The sequence below is a fragment of the Bidens hawaiensis genome, unplaced genomic scaffold, assembly GCF_021521415.1.
Source record: "Bidens hawaiensis isolate Kalapana, Puna unplaced genomic scaffold, B.hawaiensis_p1.1 tig00017939_1, whole genome shotgun sequence".
Classification (NCBI taxonomy): Eukaryota; Viridiplantae; Streptophyta; class Magnoliopsida; order Asterales; family Asteraceae; genus Bidens; species Bidens hawaiensis.
The window spans coordinates 94,650-119,390 of NW_027492705.1; the positions used below are offsets into that span (position 1 = coordinate 94,650).

Here is a 24,741-nt window from a genome sequence, read left to right on the forward strand (position 1 = left end):
TCAAATGTCCACTCGTTGGTCTCAAATTTAATATGCATACTCAATTTTAGCTCGTTGTCTCAAGTTGAGTAAAAGTAAACAATTTTAGCTCATTACATCTTAGAACCTAAAAAAACACATATGAAACAACTACGAATAATATTCATTAAAAATCTAGTTTCAAAGTACTTAAAAGTGTAAGAAATATTTATATAATAATATGTATATTTTAGACCATATCAGGCATAAGTTCCTTGGCATGCATGTTATGACTCTGGGAGGGTTTAACATAATTGGGCATGGACTGGCTGCATGGTTTCTAGGCTTAGTTTGTGTGTAAGAGAAAGATGATTTGCTTAAAAGCTTTGGACGGTACCAAACTCCGGTCCAATTTTAGCATTTAATAAAAAGTTTAAATAATAGGGTTTAACTTTTATGAAACATTTAATAATAAGTTGATTTCATAACTTATCCAAAGTACATAACATATATAAAGTTATTTAGTTATCTTACACTTCCAACAAATACGATTTTACTACCAGCCTAGCTTGAACATTCTATTTAGGGTCAAATGGGGTAGAACTTATGACTAAAATATCATCAATCAATCGACCCAATTGAATAGATGATGAACCCATTTTAGTTATCGAATCTTTAGCCAAGTTTGCCCATGTATTTGCACTTTTCGTAAATCCATTATGCTTTTGGTCCATAATGTCTCTCACTGCCTTTTCAATTAGCAGCCGATCACAAGTGTCTTTCATGTCTACTCCCAGTTTCCACACCTCTTCCACAAAACGACTATTCACTTGTTGGTCCACAAAGTACGGCCAGCAAACCATGGGAACACCCTCCATTATGCTCTCTATAGTTGAGTTCCATCCGCTATGTGTCAAAAACCCACCAATGGCTGAATGGGCGAGTACATCTTCTTGTGGAGCCCATTCTACTATACACCCTATTTCTTTTGTGCGTGCTAGTAGCTTAGCTGGGATTTGAGACTCGTCATACCCACCGGTGATCGACCCTGGTCGTCTCACCCACAAAAAGGGTTTCCCACTATTAACCACACCATGCCATATTTCGAGAAGTTGTTCAACTGTCATTGTTGCAAGACTCCCTATGCTAACATAAACAACGGTTTTTGGATCTTGATTATCGAGCCATGAAATGCAGGATCTATCTTCTTTCCAAACACTGTTAGAAAATGTGGTTTCTTGCGATGATGTTATTTTGGCTGTAAGTTGAGTTTTGTGAAGAGTGTGTAGCGGACCTATGGTGTAAATATTTGGACAAAGCTTTCGCATGTGTGGGAGTATGAGACTATCCAACTCTTCAAATGTGTTGAGTATGAGACCATGAGCTCGAGGAACCGCGTGAGCTTCTTTGACGATGAGTTCGATGACAGGGTTTGACAAATCATCAGAACGACAAAAGCTGGCAAGATCCCGTCGTCGAGTAATATGTTCTGTTCCTGGAACACTGGTTATCATCTGATCAAGATCATTCCCTAAGAAATAAGGGAAAAAAAACTTGCGTCAATAAAACCAATAAAAACATTTTAAAATTACTATTTTTGTTAATATATAAAAGTAAATTAATATTAAATTACTTGGTTGATATTAGGGCTGTCACTTTTATCTGAAACTTGAAACCCGACCCTAAAAAACCCTAACCTGACTCGAAAAATCTGATCTCGAGAAAAGACTAATTGAACACAAATTGAAGCAATTCCTATTTGTTCTTGCGTCTGATCTTTGGGTTTCGGGTATACCCGAAAAACCCGAATAAACTTTAATTTTAAAATCAAATATACTTTTAGGTATAATACGCTAAGGTTATCAGAATCTAACCCAAATTAACGGTTCCTATTCCTCCTATAATGGAATCACTGTTTATTATTTATTAAATTAACTTCACGATTATGACTAATAATGACCCAAGACCAATCAAATAGCAGGTTCACGATAGTGACCTAGTAGTAGTAGTATGTTCGATTGATTTATGGCTTAAATGTTTATTTTATAATTATGGTTTTGATTATGATTTTCAATCGACAGGTCTAATTACGGGTCAATTACGATTCAATATCAAGCTTGATTATGGTATATTTTGTTTTATCGCTTATATTTTTGGTCAATTTTGATTCAATTATAAAGTGTTTTGAAAAATCTAAAACTTTAGTTAATCCTAAAATGTAAACAGACACGCGTTAGACAATAATTTTATACAACTTTTGGCATATTGATATTAGATATTGAAAAAAGTCAAAAACTTAGTGAAAGATTTAAAATCATAATAACAATATTAGTAAGAAACGTATATGCAAAACTAAACGGTCGGCGTCAAAACTAAACAATCGTTTTTTTTAAACGGTCGGGCCCAACCATTTAAGTGTATACGTGTCAAGATGTGTTTGGTTAAAAAATTGAATTGTATAAGATAGATCTGTCAGATGCCAGCTTTAGAATGATGGATCCTTCCATTTAAAAAAAAGGTCTTTTAGTTCGAAAGGTTAGTTAAGTAATCTATGTGGTCAAATAAGCCATTTTAATCATTTTCCCCAAAGAAAATCATAACAATATTAATCAAAAACTTATGTTCAACATGTTGAAAACAAGAATACCAACCTTTGAATGGGACATCCCCTGCTTCAATAAGCGTAGGGAGATTCAAGTATGAAGTCCACAAGCAACATGGACTTACTGTCTCGAAGCAAATCACTGGGATCGACGCATCGATCCCAATATCAATGGCAAAACTGAAGCAAGCATCGGGTATCATCACCGTCACTGGCCTATCCGATTTCCTACTCAGCCCTCCAGAAACCATCATCTCCCGGAAAAGAGGTTTAGTCACTGCATCAACTGCAGCCATCACCTCCATGAACCGGTCTCCAGAGACCGGTTTTTCATGCTCAACGCCATCAGGGATGGTCTGGAACTTGAAGTTAGGATAGCGGTTGAACCGGGACAGCACCTGGGTGTGGCGGAGGAGTGGGCGGTGGATGTGTTCGGTGTTGAGGAAGGTGACATGGAGACCCGAAAGACATAGGAGCTCGGCTAACTTAAGAGCACAGTTAACTGGACCTTGAAATGGTATGGGAAATATTAGGACATGAGGTTCAAGGGTGTGATCCATTTTTAACTAATATGATTGTTGTGTTATGGAGTTGTATGAAGTTGTGGAGATTGAACCAGTTATATATTGATGTTGTGAACAAGGATGATCAAGATTCAAGATAATGTTTATTTAATTAATACAAAAAAGAAACTGTTGTGTAGCAATCAAGTGTGGAAAAACTAGTTGCGGATTGAATTTTGCTTGCTAGGAGTTGAATATTGACGCCGTAACAAATGAAATGACCCTACCTTAAACTGTACCGTTGTGAGTGATCTGATATACTGATATGTTTGTTTCTCACTTTTATTTTAATTTAAAATTTTCTAACTATCATAATTAGATAAAAGAAATATATACCATTCTATTTTTGAGGAATATTAGATTTTACAAATCTTATCTTTATGTCATTTCGTCGATAATAATCATAATTGAGAATATATTTCCGCTAGTGGTCCTATCTTTTAGAATTTTTTCTCTCATTCTACATCTTTTAAAACAATTATTGAATTTTAAACAGATGTTTTAAAGCTTTTAATCGGAAGAATGATACGAATCGACTAATCTAAAACTCAGTCGATAATTTTTATCTTTTTTAAATCTTTTATACTATGCATTAATTTATATAAGTTACTTTGCTTAACATGATTAAAGATTGATATTGGTTTTATTTGATTTTCTCGTAAAGGTAGGTTTCTCGTAAACTCTACTTTATGTATTTGAACATATATGTAGGTTATAATGCTTTAGCCCACCCATACAACAATGCAATTGCAAGTTGCAACAAGTGCATCTTGTTGACCAGTTATTCAATATAATAATAACAAATTCGATAACAAATGCATCTTGTTAATTCGATAACAACAAATTCAATTTTTTTTGCTTACACATACGATCTTGTTTCCCAATACTCTTGCCCCAATATCACAGTAAAACAGACGAGCCTAGCGAATGATTCGTCAACTAGAAGACACCATTTGAAAATTACCCATCCACGCCTATTGATGGTTGGATATAAATCGTGTATATTTTGTTCGCTGTTTATTTTTATTAAGTATTTGGTGTGAAATGTGGTACTTCAAGTTCGTTTTTGTATTTCAGGTATGTGAACATTAAAGATACTAGTTAGAGCCTTTTACATGTTTGCTTTAAAGTTTGGGGGATTTCCCGTTTTTAAGAGGGGTTAAAGCCCTCTACGCTGCCACATAGCTCCACAACATCCTACTAACCAAAAGACTCCACTTTTCAACTCCAACATTTGCCCTCTACCGTTGTCAGCCAACATATGATCATTTACGTGTGTTTGGGTGTTTGTGTGCGCTACGCAAACAATCTTGCCACTCAACCACACAAGCTACACACTCATTCAACAATATGTCTTTTTCTTGGCTATCCCACCAATTTTAATGGTTACATGCTATGACGACTCGTCCACAGGCCAATTCCTATCGTGGCATCCCCACCACTACTTACGCCATCTTTCTTACCATAAACAAGTAGCTTAGTTTTTCATGACCATGACAAAATATATAGGATGTTAAAGTTCATAAAAGTCTCATTTTACACCCTAAAACTTATAACTTTATAGTTATTTTTGCCTAGTGGTACCAAGGTGTTGGATAAATTGAGGGGTGTCCTTTATAATCGTACTTGAATACCAAACCCGCCTGAAGTGACTTGAGGCCCGATTAAACTCCTATGCCGAACCAAAAAATAGTTGCGTTGGTATTTGGGTTGAGATACCCATAATTGTGTTGACCCGAACAACCCGAATAACTCAAAAGCACATCAGATGTTTTATAAGTTTAGGGTAACGAAGTGTCTCAGCTGCATGCGCATTTCATTCTGTTCAATATCCATTCTTCAATTAGAGTAGGCATGTAATCATTATTTGATCAAGTTGCTACTGTTGTTTATTTTTTATGTTTGAAGCTTCGACCACTCTGAATAGGATTCAAAGCAGGGTCTGTATCGGATTTCTAAAACAAATTAATCCTTGTGTTTCTTGGGCAAATAAGGAGGTAATGACCATAATCAAACCATTAATTTCTTAAAACTTGTTGAAACTAATAGTTGGTTGATATTAACTAGTGAGAGTTCGTATAGGTAGTTTGTTGAAACGAACTATTAATTATAATTAGTATTATGAATGTTTTGCATTTTATTATTGTTAAATATGGTTGTATATTGAATTTGATTTGATTTTGGTTTTATGAACATTTGAATTATGGCTTTAATAATTTTTAACCCAGTCCGTTCAATCCAAACAACCGAAACCCGAATAAAAAAAATGTAATTTAGAAGTAAAATTGAGTGTAAGCTGCCATTCTAAAAGAACCAGTATTGTATAAGTTTGATTAATATCGTTTTTTCTTTTTTGGTTTTTCATAATTATCACGCCTGCCTAGTTCATTTCTCTCTCTTAATTTATACCCCGTTGCATCGTAATTCAAATCTTGCATCATGAGATACGTACCATTGTATGCGCCTTATAGTTTCAGCAAAAACCACCAGCCAACAAGGCCTTTTTTTTCTTCTCTTTTTTTCTTTTATGAAGTATACATGAAGTATTAGATATGATGTTACATCTTTTTCAGAGATCTATCATTTCAAATGACGGATCACATATTGCTTTTATAGATTCCGCTATTTCAAATAAAGGATCTCAAATAAAACTTCCATGTCACTTGACAAGATCTGTAAACACTAACACAACGTCATTTCAAATGGCGAGTCACCTAAAAAAATCTCTCCAACAAACTATTCACCCACTTAATTTTTCCCATTTTGAAAAAAAAATCCGATACGTACCTTGCAACAAATATCTTTTCATTTAGTTTAATTTGATTTCTATTTATTATTTCTCACCGAACTTCAACATTGGTTTTGCTAATTGTGTTGTTCGATTTTGATTAGAGATTTGGAGTGATATAAACTACCGAAGGCAACTGTACACAAAATATTGCATGCATGTATAATGACGTTGAAGTTGAACGGTACACAACATATTGCATACTTATTTCACAATTCGACACCAGTACATGGCATCATACAAAAATAAATTTCGACAACTTCAGCTTCGAGTTGAGCTCATTGCTAAAATATCATCAATCAACCGGCTCAAATGAATCGATGACGAACCCATCTTAGTTATTGACTCTTTAGCCCAATTTGCCCAAATATTAGCACTCTGTATAAATGCATTTGGTTTGGAGTCCATAATGTACCTCACTGCCTTTTCAACTCGCACTCGGTCACAAGTATCTTTAATGTCTACTCCAATTTTCCATACCTCTCCCACAAATCGACTATTAACTTGTTGGTCCACAGAGTATGGCCAACAAACCATAGGAACACCCTCTACTATACTCTCCATAATGGAGTTCCATCCGCTATGTGTCAAAAACCCACCAATGGCCGGATGAGCAAGTACATCTTCTTGTGGAGCCCATTCTACTATACACCCGATTTCTTTTGTGCGCTCTATTAGCTCAGACGGAACTTGGGACTCATTATACCCACCATTGATTGACCCGGGCCGTCTCACCCACAGAAAAGGTTTTCCACTATTAACTATACCATACCATAATTCTAGCAGTTCTTCAACTGTCATGGTCGCAAGACTCCCTATGCTAACATAGACGACGGTTTTTGGATCGTGCACATCAAGCCAAGACATGCAAGTTCTATCTTCTTTCCAAACACTATTTGAAAAGATGGATTCTTGCGATGATGTTGTGTTAACCGTAAGTCGGGTCTTGTGAAGAGCGTGTAGTGGGCCCACGGTATAAATATTTGGACAAAACTTTCGCATATGTGGGAGTACGAGACTATCCAACTTTTCAAACGTGTTGAGTATGAGACCTTGAGCTTGAGAAATTGTTTTAGCTTCTTTGATGATGTCTTTGATATCTGGGTTTGACATGTCGTTGGAGCGACAAAAATTTGCAAGATCCCGTTTCCGAATAATATGATTTGTTCCTGGCACACTTGTTATCAACTGGTCTAGATCATTTCCTGATTAACAAGATAATGGATTGGTAAAAAGAATAAAAAAATATGTTTTACTTTATTTTTACTTACGATACAAACGTCTACAAAGTTCATAAGTAAATGCTTATGAAATAATAGAAGTTATTGAGTTATTAATATGCTCTAAATAAGCTTATAACACAAATTTATTATGACTGTTTTCTGAAGTTAGAATAAACGTAACTTAATATTATAGATTACTTGGTTGATGTATAAAACAAATTAAGATAATTTTAATGGAGACTCACCCCGTACGTCACTTGTTAAATGCACTTAAAATAAACATGTGGAGGTCTGGGACCTACTCAGCTCATTGTAAAAGTCATTACGTATCTATACTGTATTACAAAATATGGAGTTAAATACAAAAAAACAAACACCACTATACTATTTTGCAGGATTGCACCATATCGTTCTAATTTTGCAGATTTAGCACACGACCACCTGTGGTCTGCACCTTTTTACAATCGAAACCGGCCGTCAACAGACGTTAGATTTAAACCGTTAAAATAAGGGACAAATCCGCCTTTTCACACATAAATCTATTATATTAATAATAACTAGTTTTCAACCTGGCGTTCGTAACCAATATCGATAAATTAACGTAGACTCCGCCTAACGCTCGGGTTTTACCAACACCCGGGTTTTACCAATTTAACGAACGCTAAAAGCTAGCTTAAACACAAGAACAGTCACAAGAAATAAAACAAAGGAAATTCACGTTCGAGCTGTAAAACGAAATATGGTAACATACAATAAAATAAACATAAAGAATAACAAAAAATTATCTAGGCTATCGATGCTCAATAGAGCAAACCATAAGCAGTAACATTCATGAATATAATGAAATAAAAAACAAAATCAAATAATGGCCTACAAAATCGAAATATAGAAGGCCAAAAACTTTATATGGAAAAAGAAAATTGGTGTTAAAAAAAAAAGTAAAAACCATGCGACTTGAGATTGGAACCTGGGCAAATCAGCAGTGGTGGATGGATATGGGATATGATATGTTTTCTCAAAGATATCAAATACTAGTCCAACCATCATATAACAACTATTGAAATTTAAAGCCTCCAAAGTATTAGTCCCCTAAAAGGTCAATTGACTTTACTTGCTTTCTAAATTTCTGTGACACCAATATTTGACATTTTATCTTATGTAATAATAATAATAATAATAATAATAATAAAATCTGCTTGTGACCCGTCCACCCTCAACATTAAATGACTTGGCTAATGTAATTGAAGAGGTAGGTCCCAGCAGAGCCCAGTTGGACCCGCAAGACTCACCTTGAACAGGGACGTCTGCGCGGTTGGACCCGCAAGACTCACCTTAAACAGGGACGTCTGCGCAGTTGGACCCGCAAGACTCACCTCGAAGAGAGACGTCTGCGCAGTTGAACTCGCAAGACTCGAGGGACGTCTGCGCAAAGACCAACTGGATCCGCAGGACCAACCATGCTCAGAGACGCGACGTCCTTACGCGCAGTACGCAAGCTGTTCCCGCAGGAAAAGCCTCCCAATGGTGACGTACTCCGCCTGTTCCCGCAGCTACGGATACTAGCCATCAGGGAAGGCTACACGCACAAGGCACTAACTCTCAAATAATTCAGTAATGTCACCTGAAGAGGGAATGAGCAAGCCGGGACTACTCCCGCCCAAAGCCGGGAATTCTCCCGCCCAAATGAGCCAGTCCGTACGCTACTGGAGGACCTTTTGTACTATACCTGCCAAGGTATGGACAAAAGATCTGACCAAAGCTGCGACAGCTCACTGACAACAGTACGACGAGCAGCACGCTCTAGTACTTAATGTCACTATCAGCCGTTGCCTACTCACCAACCCCTGTCGTGGCACGTACATAGCCTGCAGTTGGTGGAAAAGGAATAGTATACAGCCGGCCTGGTCACTATCAGCCGCTGCCTACCCACCAACCACCAGCATGGCACGTGCGTAGCCCACAGTTGGTAGAACAAGAATATTATACAGCTGGCTGTACCTGCTTGGAAACCTACCTTCGGCTATAAATACTCCAACACCTTGGAACGGTATCATCATCTTATATCTTCATATATTATCTGATATCTGCTCTAGTCATTTTCTCTTAATATACACTTATATTCAAGAGCAATCTAGTCTGATTCTCACGCCGGAGGGTGGTCACAAGGAGGTACCCCCTTCTCAGTGACGAGCTCACGGTGTCTGTTTTGCAGGTCATCAGAAGAACAACCATCTTGCCGGACCTAACCCTCGTGGGAAACATCTATTTAACCCCCAGATTATCCATAATCTGCCCGGGGTCGATTAGTGTTTCTTCAGTAATGTATATGTATATATGGGTAAAAGTAAGAAGACCCAAACCCAACCTTTGAATGGGACATCCCCTGCTTCAATAAGAGTAGGAAGATTCAAGTATGAAGTCCACACGCAGCATGGACTTAAAGTATCGAAGCAAATAACCGGAATCGACGCCTCTATCGCTATATCCACAGCAAAAGGAAAGGATGCATCCGGAATCATCACCGTCACTGGCCACTCTGATTTCCGACTCAGCTCTCCTGAAACTATCATCTCCCGGAAAAGAGGTTTAGTAACCTTATCCACAGAAGCCATCACCTCCATGAACTGGTCCCGATGGACCGGTGTCTCATGCTCAACTCCATCAGGGACGGTCTGGAATTTGAAGTCAGGATAGCCATTGAACCGGGACATCACGTCGGTGTGGCGGAGGAGGAGGCGGTGCATGTGTTCGGTGTTGAGGAAGGTGACATGGATACCGAAAAGACATAGAAGCTCGGCTAACTTGAGAGCACAGTTAACAGGGCCTTGAAATGGTAATGGAAATATAAGTACATGAGGTAAAGTTTTGAGTGTTTGATCCATTTTTATAACAATTTTGATCTGTATTTTGATTGTTAAATTGTGGGGAGATCGAACAACTTATATATCAAGATAATTGTTTATTTAATAAATGAAAAAAAAACAAAATTTTGGTCGCTAGGAGTTGAATATTACCGCCGAAGAATAAGTAGCAAATGGCCCCATTTAGACTGTATATCACATGGCCCGTAAGAGAATCCGTGAGTGATGTGATATGCTTCAACCTCTTTTAGATCATATTTTTTAATGATTTGTTTATCTTTTTTAGTTTAGTTTAAAATCATTTTATCTACATTAAGGTTTTGTACCCATGCGTAGTGAAGCGCGTGTGTATTTGTGCGTTATGTGGTGGATATATGGTTAATTTTCAAGTTTGTGATACACGGTTAGAATCAATAACAAAATATTTGTTAACACAATTAGAATCACATTAATCCAAACAAACTTGAGCACATACACTTTTAGTTATTTGATGGCATTAAACTATTTGATTCAAATTGTATTGAACGTGTCACAAGTTAACTTCCAAGTTTTATTTAAAGACAAATTTCTTGTATTTCTAATACCTGAACCGAGTACCTTTTGGTGTTTAAAAGACTTTGTCTCTGTCACGCCTCATTAGGTAATCAACCGCAGGACTTACAAGTTTTCATTTGATTTACTAAACTCAAGTTTACCTATTTATGTATGGGATGCATATGTTGGAAAATTTAGTAAAAATGTGTTTTTCTAATTTAATAATGAATGAGATATCGAATGAGTGGTCGGTGTAACAATGCTATGTCACTAATCATGTTAAGACCAATACTAACTTATCTTCAAATACATGGTTCATGCGACCTATTAAGGACGTTTCGTAAAATCTTAAGAGTCTTTTTTATTACAATTTAATATGTCAGTTAACTCTTGTTTATGGAATGATGATTAATGGACATGAAATTTATGGTTTGTGGGCTTATATAATGAACATGAAGGTTCATTTTATGGATGAAGAAAACCATAAGCTCTACTACATAAATCACACCAACCAAAGAAACATAACATAGTTTTTTCTTCCTAGAATAACTAGAGAAGAGTACTCTCTAAACTTCATTATTCATCTTTTCAATTTCTAATACACTAAACTATCTGGTCATGTAACCACGGGCGCGTGGCCTTCCCAACAGTACACTGCTTCGACTGTTGCACCCTGGGAGACGGACATACTGCTTAGTAGAGGCTCCAAATTTGTTTTAATGGACCCATGTTGAACGAAAATCCTTAGCCACAACCGTCAACATTAGTTTGTTCGTTCTTGTAGCAAAGGATCATACAAGAAGACATGGCTCAAGCACTCGTCATACAAGAAGATTGTTCAAGAATACGCGATTCGAGCTTAGTTGAAAACCAAATGTGATGAAAACTCAAGACAAACATATTATTTGAAGACTGTACCCGTTAAACACACCGGCTTGAATCAATTTTAGAATGTGAAAATTTGTATTTTATATTCATTCAATTCAATTATGTAAACGATATCATACTAGAAGATTTCTCATTACTAACGAGAATATAGTTAGCGTTTATATTGTTTTATTTGTCAATAAAATGTGACCTAGGATTTGAACGTACCCATTGCGTACCTTTGAGTGTTTAAAGACTTTATCTCTACCACAGCCCGCTGGTCAATCAACCTCGATAGGACTTCAGAGTTTTCATTTGATTTACTAAGCTAAAATTTACCTATTTATGTATGGGATGTATAAACCTTGTACCAAGATATCTTTTCTATTTGTTTCGCTAGATGAATAAACGTTGCTAACTAATTAATGATGTTCGGTTTTGATAGGGAATGATATAAAGTTATAAACTACTGCAGGCAGCTGTACACCAACATGTTGCATGCATGTGTAAATGTATAATGACGTTAAAGTTGGATAAAGGAGAATAGTTGTCATGCCGGTATACATGTATTAACTTATTTTACAATTCGACAATTCACAAAAATACAATTCCAGTACATACCTGACAACTTTGCTTTAGCTTCGGGTTGAGCTCATTGCTAAAATATCGTCAATCAACCGACCCAAACGAATCGACGATGAGCCATTCTTAGTTATCGACTCTTTAGCCAAATTGGCCCAAGTATTGGCAGATTGTGTAAATACATTAGGTTTAGAGTCCATAATGTCCCTCACTGCCTTTTCAACTCGCACACGATCACAAGTATCTTTAATGTCTACTCCCATTTTCCATACCTCTCCCACAAATCGACTATTGACTTGTTGGTCCGCAGAGTAGGGCCAGCAAACCATGGGAACACCCTCTACTATGCTCTCCATAGTTGAGTTCCATCCGCTATGTGTCAAGAACCCACCAATGGCCGGATGGGCGAGGACATCTTCTTGTGGAGCCCATTCTACTATACAACCAATTTCTTTTGTACGCTCTAGTAGCTCAATCGGAACATGGGACTCGTCATACCCACTGTTGATTGAACCGGGCCGTCTCACCCACAAAAAAGGTTTTCCACTATTAACCACACCATACCATATTTCTAGTAGTTGTTCAAATGTCATGGTTGCAAGACTCCCTATGCTAACGTACACGACGGTTTTTGGATCGTTCTTATCGAGCCACGACATGCAAGTTCTATCTTCTTTCCATACACTGTTAGAAATGGTGAATTCTTGCGATGATGTTGTGTTAGCCGTAAGTTGAGCCTTGTAAAGAGTGTGCAATGGGCCTATGGTATATATATTTGGACAAAGCTTACGCATGTGTGGGAGTACGATACTATCTAACTTTTCAAACGTGTTGAGTATGAGACCTTGAGCCTGAGAAATTGCGTGAGCTTCTTTGATTATTAGTTCGATAACCGGGTTTGACAAGTCCTCGGAGCGACAAAACTTTGCAAGATCCCGTTTCCGAATAATATGTTGTGTTCCTTGAACACTTGTTATCAACTGGTCTAGATCATTTTCTAAAGAACAAGAAAATGAATTTGTAAAAATTTAATGATAAAAAGTATATTTTTTATTTTTCTGTATAATACAAATGTTATCAAGTTTTTGAAACTGAAAGAAGAAGAAGATGAAAAAGAATTATGAATGGCAAGATAAAAAATGAGTTATAAAACGAGGTTAAAAAATTCTTTGACGTTTACTACATTAAAAATCAATATAACATAAATTTATTTACTCGTAGCACTATTTAGCTAATTTAGTTAATATATTATATTCTACTTTATTTATTATTTATTTGGTTGAAATACCAAAACTTTTAATCATAAATTTGGTTTAAAAAAAAAAGACATTTCATTTACTTTGGGGTGTAGTGTTTATTAAATTATCATTAATAATTTTTGGAATGTTAATATATCTTTAACAACGTAATATAAAACAAAGGTAAATTTAATAAAGTATGGATTGACCAATGATCTCTAGTCTAATTGCTTATAGAAAGAGGAAAAAATTAAGAAGATTTTGAATTCAAGTCTTGTTTAAGATAAAAAAGTAAATAAATAAAATAAAAATAGGATGCTCAAGTTGAGTCAGGGTTGAGCGTTAAAAAAAAGTTAAAGAATTAATCCTAAAAACAAAACAACTTATTTACAATTTGGTGATTTTTATGAAACTTTTAATCAGCGTATGACTAACATAGTGATACACACTTCAATTTATTTATAAAATCAGTACAACTTTTTGCAAGAATTTAAAGCATATAGTAAAATTAGTTTAATACTAAAATTTATTGTGTTCATCGGTTCGGCTATCGATTATTCGGGTAGTTCATATCAGTATATTCAGATTTTTAATTTTATTGTTCCTATCCGTTGTCCGGCCAAATCCAAAATCACAATTGTCTAACCGAACCGAAGTCAATCCAATTACACCCAATTCAATTTGCATTTATCCCTTTTCAGTTTTAAAACAAGACTTTAACCAATGCACACAAATGGAAAGATACCATAATAAACAATTTGAGTAGAGAATTCACAAATGCTTGAGAAAGAAGGTTTATATATGAAGAGGAAAGATCTTAATACATTCTCCTTTGCCTACTGTATTGGTAAATAACTTCAAACTTAATCGCGTACAATGGTTAAATTCGGTTATCCGAACAAACCGAATTTAAAATTTTAAAATATTCGTTATCTGATCCGAAAACCGAATTCTCAATTCAGATTCGATTATTAACCAAACTGAAAACCGAATTCACTATTCGGATCAGTGTTTCTGGTTACATATAAGGTTGTTTTTCAGTTATTTTCGATTCTAGGTTTTTTTAACACCCCTATTAAGATCATAACAATGTTCCCATGTGGTAGGTAGAACAAGAAGAATACCAACCTTTGAATGGGACATCCCCTGCTTCAATAAGCGTAGGAAGATTCAAGTATGAAGTCCACACGCAGCATGGACTTACTGTCTCTAAGCAAATCACCGGAATCGACGCCTCTATCGCTATATCCACAGCAAAAGGAAAGGATGCATCCGGAATCATCACTGTCACTGGCCGCTCTGATTTCCTACTCAGCGTGCCAGAAACTACCATATCCCGAAAAAGAGGTTTAGTCACCACATCCACAGCAGCCATCACCTCCATGAACCGGTCCCCGTGGACTCCATCAGGGATGGTCTGGAATCTGAAGTTGGGGTAGCGGTTGAACCGGGACACCACGTTGGTGTGGCGCAGGAGAGGGCGGTGGATGTGTTCGGTGTTGAGGAAGGTGACATGGATGCCGGAAAGACATATAAGCTCGGCTAACTTGAGAGCGCAGTAAACCGGGCCTTGAAATGGTATGGGAAATACAAGTACATGAGGTTCGAGAGTTTGATCCATTTTTGTAACAGTTGTTGTTTTGTGGAGTTGTATGTAACTGTGGAGATAGAACAAGTTACATATTGATAATATTGTGATCAAGATAATGTTTAATATAATACTAAAAAAATGTTTGTGGAGCGATCAAAGTGTGGAAAAACGAAAAACTACTATGGTTTGAATTCTACTACAAGTTAAATATTGTTGTCCAAAGAATAAATAACAATTGTTCCAACCATAAGTGGCTGACTTTAAGAAATACGGAGTATATAAGTTTTTATTTAATGTACTGAGAAAAATTCTAGATGCGTTGAAAGTGTTATGTTTTCAACTACGTTGATCCAGATTTAGCCCATATAAGGATTATTTTTATTTGCAAACTTTAGTTTTGTACTGTATTGTGAGAAATAACTTCTAGTAAACACATGTAGACTTTATTTAAATTACCATATGTTAAAACTCAAGTCCCATATCGATAATCAATACACGAACTAAATGAATAACTCTCATTTATATTAATCATAAAATCTAACTCAAAAAACTGATTACAAACTCCTAAACCCTAACTCGGTTTGACTCTTGATGAACCCTAACTCGGTTACACCAACTCCACACGCTCTAATGTCTAACCATAACTCGGTTTATATAGACTTTAGTCAAGACATTACCAGATATAATATAACCCTAATTCTTGGGTTGGGCCTTATACTTGGGCCAAACAACAATTGACCCAACAATCACCCCCGCAATTGTTGTACCCGAGTCACCTGACTCACCCCCTAATTTCCTACTCGAAATTGGCAGGTCTTCAACTTCACGCTTGTCAACAATCTCTTGATTCTCCCGAGGCTTTTCATGATCTCTTATAATGTTCTTTCGGCTACACTTGGCTAGAAGTAACACTTTCTTCGTTTGATCATTAGACGTCTTCCCTTGGACTTAAATCACTTTCTTGACCACACGTTTAGTTTCTTGAACTCTCTTCTTTGGACTTTGAATTTTGGAACTTGGATCTTTGATTGGAATCTGACTCGTAACCAGCTTGTCTTCTTTCAGTCCAATACTTTGAAGATCCCTACCTGTAAAATTCTTCATTCCAATGATAGCTCGTTTACCGAGACTTGTTATCTTGAGACTGATCTTGTACAATCGATTCTTGGTCCTTGTCACCTTCATCAAAAGCTTACATGTATCATCTTTCATGGTTAGCAATTAATTCTTCATGTGAATCTCGCATCTACCTTCCGTTGCTTGACCAAGACTTATGATATTGCATTGTAATCTCGGAATATAGTAGACATCGGTCAACAAACGTTTCTCCCCCGTTTGACCTTTAATTAAGACCGACCATTTTCCCCGAATATCAATACAAGATTCATCTCCGAACTTCACCTTTCCCATGATACATTCATTCAATTCATAAAAATACGATTTATTACCCGTCATGTGATTCGATGCTCCGTTGTCGAGATACCAAACATCTTTCTCCATCTGCTCGGTTTCGAAACGCTTTGAAATCACCCCGTCTTCATTCAGAAAAACCGTTTTCTGATCACCTTTAATCATAAATAAACTTCGATCAAAATCATCAATTTTGTTCAAGTTAGATTCTTCCTTTTTCTTCATACGTTCCGGACACGAAGACGCAAAGTGACCGAACTCATCACAACGGTAACACTGAACCTGTGATATATCTTTTCTTCTCCATTCACGATCCTTCCTTTAACCCGTATACCTTGACCCTCGATGTTGACCATCTCGGTTTTCACAACCATCTTGATCCTCATCCTCTCGGTCTTGACCTCCGGTTTTCGGGCCTCTTCCACGTCCCTGTGAACTCGGCCAATCCTTACCTCGGCTACCAGACTGATCATACGACTTCCCTTTGTAATTACTTTCTGTCCGATTGAAAAGTAACTGACCTTGTGAATTTGAAGCGCGTTCTCTCCCTCGTAAACGTTCTTCAAACGCCTTAAGTCTTCCAACAGCATCTTCAAACCTCATACTATCGACATCAACCGTTTGCTCGATTGAGGCTACCAAGTTGAAGTATTTCTCTGGAACCGCGTCAAGTAACTTTTTCACCAAAACATCTTGCTCGAATACATGACCAAGACCCGTTGCCTTTGAAACCATGCCGGTTATTTTTCTCGCAAACTGATCAACAGTCTCGTCTTCCGCCATCTTGAGTTTCTCAAATTAACTTTTAAACGTTAGTAGTCGAGCCTTTTGGACTCGCTCTGCCCCAACAAACTGTGCCTTCAAAGCCGCCCATATTTCTCAAGCATTTTTGTATTGAGAAACCTGAAGAAGAATATTACCTTCCATAACTTAGAACAAAAACGACCTTGCTGTTTTATTCTTCTTCGCATCAATAGTCGCACCCTCATCCGGTTGAACAACTTCCCATAACTCTTGATCATCCAAGATCGCTTCCACCACAATCGCCCATGTGATGTAATTAGTTCCATTCAGCTTTGGAACTTGCAACGATATCCTCCACTCGCTTTAGGTTGGATTATCGGTTCTTCTTTGTCACCTGCTATTAACGGTGTCGAACCCCCTTGCTCCACTTCGTTGGAACAAACACAAACAACTCAGTCTTAACAACTTTTCAGAACCGAACCAACTTGCTCACAAAAATAAACCAAACCTTGGTTAAAATCTAACTCGTTTAACCGAATAAAATACGAACTTTGAATCGAACCCTCTTGTTCAACCCAAATAAAAACCAACAATGATGGTAAACCCAAACTGAACCAACAAAGTAAAGCCAATAATAAATCACCTCTTTGATTTATTACCTTTTCTTTTTCTTTTTCTTTGAAATCTATGCAAGCCGTGAATATAATATCCTCAACAAGACATATATAGCTTTTGGACTTTTATGGCACCTTTTGTAATCACAAAAATAGAAAAACATATAATGTGTTGTAACCGCCGATCGATGACAACATAAATCAAATTAACTGGATCTTTTCCTTTTTCTTCTCTGACTTCGATTTACTTCACAATTCGAGTTCTTTCAACTGGGTTTGAAAAACCCCTGGAATAGCACCGATCGAAAACCAATTTGTTTCCGAGTTGTCGCCGCAAGAACAACCTACTCGCTGTCCGCCGCTATCCGATCGCCGATCACTAATTAACTCGATTATCGATTTCTTGAACTTGGCTCTGATACCAATTCAAGTCACATATCGATAATCAACACACGAACTAAACGAATAACTCTTGTTTATATTAATCAGAAAATCTAACTCAAAAAGCTGATTACAAACTCTCAAACCCTAACTCGGTTTGACTCTTGATGAACCCTAACTCGGTTACACCAACTCCACACGCTCTAATGTATAATCATAACTCGGTTTATATGGACTAACCCTAACTTGTTAGTCAATACATTACCATATATAATATAACCCTAATTCTTGGATTGGACCTTACACTTGGGCCAAACAGCATTAACCCAACAAAAACATTATTAATATCAAATTGGAAAAGCGGACAGCTTTTTTCAGTAGCAAGGCTAGTAAAACCTCTGACAGTAACCATTTATTTGAAAAGCTTACCAAAGAACTCTTGTATTTGTGTGTTGGCTAATCAAAGTTCATGTTTCAGTTTTGAGTTTTGACCCATCTGTTCTTGTTTTCTTGTAACGGGGCCAATAGTTTTTCATAAAGATCCTCGTTGTGTTCCTACTATCTCGCACAATTGATTGCTCTATATTTTGTTCAAGTCTTCATATTTAGCATGATTTTCCTCTGACGACTTTCTCTTTCTAAATTGGATGTGGTTGTTGGATTACAAGAGGAATATACAACATCTCTCAACAATGTAGTCTTTGATTATTGTAGGTTTCATCTGATTAGGTTTAATCCAACAAAGTTTGATTCTTGTTTTACAGCTATTGTGATTTTTCAGTTCAATAAAGGAACGATCTTTGTGACAACAACCTGATTAAATAATCTAAGTAATTGAGAGAAGCAAAGGAAGATAAGAAGCCGAAAGAGATGGAAGAAGCTTTGTAGATGTAGCTAGAGAAAGTGAAGGAAGACAATGAGTGATAACAGTGGTGTTGGAAAGCAGTCGGGGGTTGATTTGGTGCGGTGGTGGTGTTTGTACGTGAAGGTAGGGAGTATTTTTGTATATGAATATGAACTAGGTTAGATACCCATGTACAACACGGGTTGAAACAAATAAAATCATTTGAATCATACAAAGTGAAATACATCAAATGTGTCGAACGATGAATATAAAGATGTATTATAAGGTACAATAAATTTAGATTACGAAAACATGAGATTTTAAAAAAATTTTGATATATATTTCTTTGTATACAACATTTGTATTTTATGGGAAAAGTTAACGTATAAATAAAATTAACGTGCTAATTGAAAGAATCACGTAGATTAATTATATATACAAATAGAGTATTTTTTTTTGAACGGCCAACTAAGTAACGCCGGGTACCCCGTACGCGGCCCCCATTGGCTAAAGGTAGCCCGAGCCGGCCACTAGTCCGGACGTACGGAGCCCCTAGCGGTCCACCTGTTGAGGGATTCACAGGATAAAACCCGACCCCCACGCCCGTCAAACGGCACGACAGCGAGGAGCCGGTAAAACCGGGTGAGATCAGGACACGAACCCTGGCAAGCCATGGTCATCACTCATATCTCCCATATAAGTTGGTGGTAGTGAGGTTTGATCCCCCTACCTCTCACTTGTAAAGTGAGTGCTCTACCATTGAGCCACAACCAACTTATATACAAATAGAGTAATTATGTAATTACATCACTATACTTGATTATTCTATGATATAATTACATAATTACTCTACTTGTATATATAACTATTATATTTAATTCTCAAAATTAGCACATTAATTTCATTTGTATTGATCTAAACCCTATATTTTATTGTAAAGTTTACTAGTAGTTAAAAATAAAATTTTAGGTACTTTCTATCTGTTTGTTTCCATTGGACTCATTCCTCTCTTTGATTTCTTTATATGCTCCCTTCTATACATTTGTGATACAATCGAGAGTAAAAAAAGATAACACAAATTGCTCTCTTTGCTTTCTATATGACTATATCAGCCGCAAGAGATTGAATCTAGAAGAACCCCTCAGCCAAAACTCCAAAAGTGGTATAATTAAAAAAAAACGCAATTTTACAATATGATTTTAATAACATATATAGTATAGATTATATATCATAAAAGTTAGATTATCCGAAACATTTGAAAGAACCATATAAATACCAATGAACATAGGTATATTGCCGTTACTTGTTAGGATTCGTAGGCATTTGTAAAAAGAAATATATAATTATTGTTATTAATTTTAATGAATCAAATATTTCAATTTTTATTACTTGTCATGGCCTAATGTAAGATTGTCAACATGTGTACATATATGACTTTAGTATGGTGCCAATTTTTGATTACCAGATGGTCAGTCTAAGGAGTGTGAGTCATTTCCCAACCTCTAATGGTCCTATATGACATGAATCCCCTTCACGCATCACGTTACAACGAAAAGACTGTGGTCATTCCCGCCATTTGCAGGTTGATGACCTCATCCACCAATCATTTTTTTGTTTTTTTTTTTACTTTTTTTTGAATTCTTTTTACGTTAAATAATTTGGAATGGTGGAGAATGATGGATAAAGAGGCGAATAAACCATAACAGGGTCGAACTATTGAAGCCTTGAAAGATGAGGTTGAACGATAAAAAAACTGAGTTGGTAGTGAGATGACGCAAACGTGAGGAATAAGGAGAAATAAAGTGAATGATGTATACCTCATGACCTCACTATACTATAAACAACTGAGGTTGTTGGTTCATCACTTAATTTTATTAGTCATCATGAAACATGTTTATATAATTTTAATTACACATTATTATACCTGGAATATGAACACTATTAAATAGCTTCCGAAGAATTTATTCACCTCAGTTTGTATAATCATGTACGGTTTCAAGTTGAAGTTGTTCTTCCGAACCATAAAAAATGTATTGAAATAAAATGAACTTAAAATTTTAAAACCAACTATTACTCCGTAGTTCCAAAAATAATCAAGCGTAAACTAACAAAGATAATGGATGCAAAATCTACTTAATTATATACTCAAGATTAATATGGAAATTTTGCTAATTAGTTATCACGTTTGAGTGTAAACTTAATATACTAAATATTTTTGTTTAAAGAGAAAATTCCACCAGTGGTCTATGTGTTTTGAGTTAAAGTTTATCCATGATCTCTAATGTTTGAAACTTGCATGCAACACCTTTAACCGCTAACTTTGGTTTCATTATTGGTCCAAAAAGAGGGTGCTGCTAAACGTACCCCCCTCTCATCCATTTTTACTAAACATGCCCCCTCCTTCAAGTCTTACATTAATACAATTTAGACCTTTTATTATTTCTTTTGTCATTTTGTTATCTTTTATTATCATTATTATTTTTATAAAAGTATTTTTTTTCTATTATTATTTTTTTTTGAACGGCAAATTTTATGTACATATTTGAAATTCTTTAATAAGTACCCGTAAATATACACATACGGTCGTACTCCCTACAGGAGAGCGTCCTACGACCAAGGGTAGTGCGATCATGCCCATACATTGCATAGTACCTATGTAAGGATCCAGACATACGTATACTACAGCCTGAGGGCTAGGTTCATACCCATAATTATAACGGTTTTAGGAACACATAGTTCCTTGTAAACAATTTCACATAACAAGTTTGACTTATTTTGAAAACAAGTTTAAAAGTTTGGGGGCGTATTCACCTTGTCTCTTTAGGACCGGCTTCACTCACCGTCTAAGGGTCTTTCCCTTTTCTTTATCTCGAACCTATAGTTACGAGTATAAATATTTGTTAGTCGGATACACAATCCGGATTAAGACCTTTAGTCTTATATCTCAATCCTCGATTGAACCTTTAGTTCAATTCCTATTTACTTGAAAACCTCTTGTTTAAAAGTAAATTATAAACCTTTAGTTTATATTGAAAACCCGACGTTTCTTCTTCTCTAAGAAACGTAATCTTTTCTTTTATTATTTAAGAATACTCTTATTTATTAAATAATATTTCATAACAAAGAATATATAATCATATATACTTACACACATATATATGAATTCACACTATTCAATATTTCAACTTTCATTCATTTCTTTGTTATGTTTTCTTTTCTTTTATCGAGGCATCGAGTATAACCTTGACATAAGGCCAAAGCCTTGAATATAATATTAAATTATATTGAATTCGATATTACGCCTAACCTTAGTGGCGTACCGAAATCCTAGGGACTCGATCAACACTCCAACGCCGCTTTACTTCTCGATCGTCAAACGATTACGCCAAATTTCCGTACTCGTCAACACGCTTATCGAGATTCATTGCCATTTCAACAACACCTTCTTGGTATGTGGGTGGAGGGTAGCACAACTTCTAAGAAAACGTCGGTACACAAACGAGAGTTTCGAGGCACGCTTATAGAGGAAATCGTGGCATGTTTTACAAGGATTTTTTAGAGAGAGTGTGATATTTGTAGAGAGAGGTTAGAGAGTTGTGTTTGGTGTGCAGAATGAAGTGCCCATGGTCGCTATTTATAGGCAAAATATTGGTCCCCATCGCGCTACGCGATAGGTCCCTGATCAGGCCTATCGCGTATCGCGATATAGACCTGATGACGCAGAGGTGTAGGCCTGCCACGTGGCAAACACCGCTCCACGTGGTGACACGTGGCGGAAGTGTTGCCACGTGGTGACACGTGGCAGCACATGGTGCCACCGTGTGCCACTTGGCACACATGTCACACATTTTCAGACACCACATCGCGATACGCGATGGGAGTCTCTTCTGACTCATCGCGTAGCGCGATGGGTCAGGAAAACAGATTTTTCGTTTTTAACCCTCAAGTTTGGATTTTGGCAATTTTAGTCCCTAGACTTTGGAAAGGTGATACTTTGAACTCGAAATTTTCACGATGTTACATCCTCCCCACCTTGAAACATATCTCGTCCTCGAGATTGCTTTACAAGAATAGTTGGGGGTATTTTCTTTTCATTTCAGATTCGAGTTCCCAAGTATATTCGGGTCCTCTACGCGAGTCCCATTTAACTTTCACAATTTTCAAAGTCTTTCTTTTCAATTTCTTTGTTTTCGAATCTTCAATTTTAATTGGACGTTCTACGAATTTTAAAATTTCATTTATTTCTACATCTTTCAATGGCATAGCCAAAGATTCATCGGTCAAACATTTACGCAGATTCGAAACATGGAACACATCATGTATTCCTTGCATTTCCTCGGGCAATCGCAACCGGTATGCAATAGTTCCGATTCGTTCGAGTACTTCAAAAGGTCCAACGAATCGAGGACTTAACTTTCCTTTCTTACCGAAACGAACAACGCCTTTCCAAGGCGAGACTTTTAATAACACTTTGTCACCGACTTGAAATTCTAATGGCTTACGACGAACATCGGCGTAGCTCTTTTGACGATCACGTGCCGTCTTAAGTCGTTCTCGAATTTGAATAACCTTGTCGGTGGTTTCTTGGACTATCTCGGGTCCAGATAATTGGTTGTCTCCGGTTTCAGACCAACACACAGGCGTTCTACACTTTCGACCATATAACGCCTCAAATGGTGCGGCTTGAATACTTGCGTGATAACTATTATTATATGAAAATTCCATTAGGGGTAAGTGGTAGTCCCAACTTCCGCCTAAATATATCACACAAGCGCGGAGCATATTTTCCAACGTTTGAATCGTCCTTTCGCTTTGCCCATCGGTTTGCGGATGATAGGCAGTGCTAAGGTTCAACTTCGTACCAAGAGCTTGTTGGAAGCTTTTCCAGAAATGAGACGTAAAACAACTGTCTCGATCAGAAATGATAGATAGCGGTACTCCATGCAAAGCAACGATGTTGTTTACATAAATACGCGCTAGTCTATCCATTGAGTACGACTCATTGATGGGTATAAATGTGCAGATTTCGTCAATCGATCCACAATTACCCAAATAGCATTGTGTTGTCGAGTCTTCTTCAGGAGTTTGGTAATGAAGTCCATAGTAATTAACTCCCACTTCCAAACAGGAAGTTCGGGTTGCTGAAGCAATCCCGAAGGCTTTTGATGATCAGCCTTAACTTTCAAACATGTCAAACATTTCGCAACATGCGAAGCGACATCCCTTTTCATCCCATTCCACCAATAGTTAGCTTTAAGATTGAGGTACATCTTTATCAATTCCGGGATGCATCGTATATTTTGACTTGTGAGCTTCATTCAAGATTTTCTCACGCAAACTTCCAACGATTGGTACCCAAATTCGGTTTCCCGTTCTAAGGATACCATCGTCACCCTTGACTAACGAGTCAATGGTGCCGTTACGTTTTTCGTCGGTGATTTGGTTTTCATTGATTGCTTGAGTTTGCGCATATTTGATTTGCTCAAAAAGATCAATTTGAAGCCCCAGACGTAATGCTCGAACTCTTTTTGGCTTTTCATGCTCTTTACGACTTAAGGCGTCAGCCACAACGTTGGCTTTGCCTTCATGATATACAATCTCGCAATCATAGTCGTTGAGCGTTTCCATCCAGCGTCGTTGGCGCATATTAAGCTCTTTTTGATCAAAGATATGTTTTAAACTCTTATGATCAGTGTACACGGTGAATCGTACTCCGTAGAGATAGTGGCTCCAAATCTTAAGTGCAAAGATTATGGCGCCTAGCTCTAGATCGTGAGTCGTGTAGTTCTTTTCGTGTACTTTGAGTTGTCGAGATGCGTAAGCGATTACTTTCTTGCGTTGCATTAGTACACATCCCAATCCCGAGTGAGATGCGTCACAAAAGACAACAAAATCCTCAGTACCTTCTAGCAAATCCAAAATAGGTGCTTGGGTAAGCTTT

General features: G+C 36.8%; 3 protein-coding genes across 3 annotated transcripts; all 3 read right to left on the reverse strand.

The window, feature by feature from the left end:
• Positions 1–468: 468 nt before the first annotated feature.
• On the reverse strand, positions 469–3,305 carry LOC143554972 (7-deoxyloganetic acid glucosyltransferase-like). The gene is made up of 2 exons (XM_077044616.1): positions 2,610–3,305; positions 469–1,489 (listed from the first exon to the last, which is right to left on the reverse strand). Exons 1-2 carry the CDS (start codon positions 3,118–3,120, stop codon positions 537–539), a joined length of 1,464 nt encoding a protein of 487 aa, XP_076900731.1. The 5' UTR covers positions 3,121–3,305; the 3' UTR covers positions 469–536.
• Positions 3,306–5,980: 2,675 nt separating this feature from the next.
• Positions 5,981–10,039, reverse strand: LOC143554973 (7-deoxyloganetic acid glucosyltransferase-like). Its single transcript, XM_077044617.1, has 2 exons — positions 9,500–10,039; positions 5,981–7,116 (listed from the first exon to the last, which is right to left on the reverse strand). Exons 1-2 carry the CDS (start codon positions 10,014–10,016, stop codon positions 6,173–6,175), a joined length of 1,461 nt encoding a protein of 486 aa, XP_076900732.1. The 5' UTR covers positions 10,017–10,039; the 3' UTR covers positions 5,981–6,172.
• A 1,659-nt stretch (positions 10,040–11,698) lies between these two features.
• On the reverse strand, positions 11,699–14,882 carry LOC143554963 (7-deoxyloganetic acid glucosyltransferase-like). Its single transcript, XM_077044611.1, has 2 exons — positions 14,345–14,882; positions 11,699–12,975 (listed from the first exon to the last, which is right to left on the reverse strand). Exons 1-2 carry the CDS (start codon positions 14,835–14,837, stop codon positions 12,032–12,034), a joined length of 1,437 nt encoding a protein of 478 aa, XP_076900726.1. The 5' UTR covers positions 14,838–14,882; the 3' UTR covers positions 11,699–12,031.
• Between the last annotated feature and the right edge of the window lie 9,859 nt (positions 14,883–24,741).

What these genes read in the sequence shown, in the direction of transcription:
- LOC143554972 (XM_077044616.1), bottom strand. Translation starts at nt 3,120, where the DNA reads ATGGATCACACCCTTGAACCTCATGTCCTAATATTTCCCATACCATTT. An exon ending in AGGGGATGTCCCATTCAAAG is followed by an intron (nt 1,490 to 2,609) that starts GTTGGTATTCTT and finishes CTTATTTCTTAG; the next exon opens with GGAATGATCTTGATCAGATG.
- LOC143554973 (XM_077044617.1), bottom strand. Translation starts at nt 10,016, where the DNA reads ATGGATCAAACACTCAAAACTTTACCTCATGTACTTATATTTCCATTA. An exon ending in AGGGGATGTCCCATTCAAAG is followed by an intron (nt 7,117 to 9,499) that starts GTTGGGTTTGGG and finishes CTTGTTAATCAG; the next exon opens with GAAATGATCTAGACCAGTTG.
- LOC143554963 (XM_077044611.1), bottom strand. Translation starts at nt 14,837, where the DNA reads ATGGATCAAACTCTCGAACCTCATGTACTTGTATTTCCCATACCATTT. An exon ending in AGGGGATGTCCCATTCAAAG is followed by an intron (nt 12,976 to 14,344) that starts GTTGGTATTCTT and finishes CTTGTTCTTTAG; the next exon opens with AAAATGATCTAGACCAGTTG.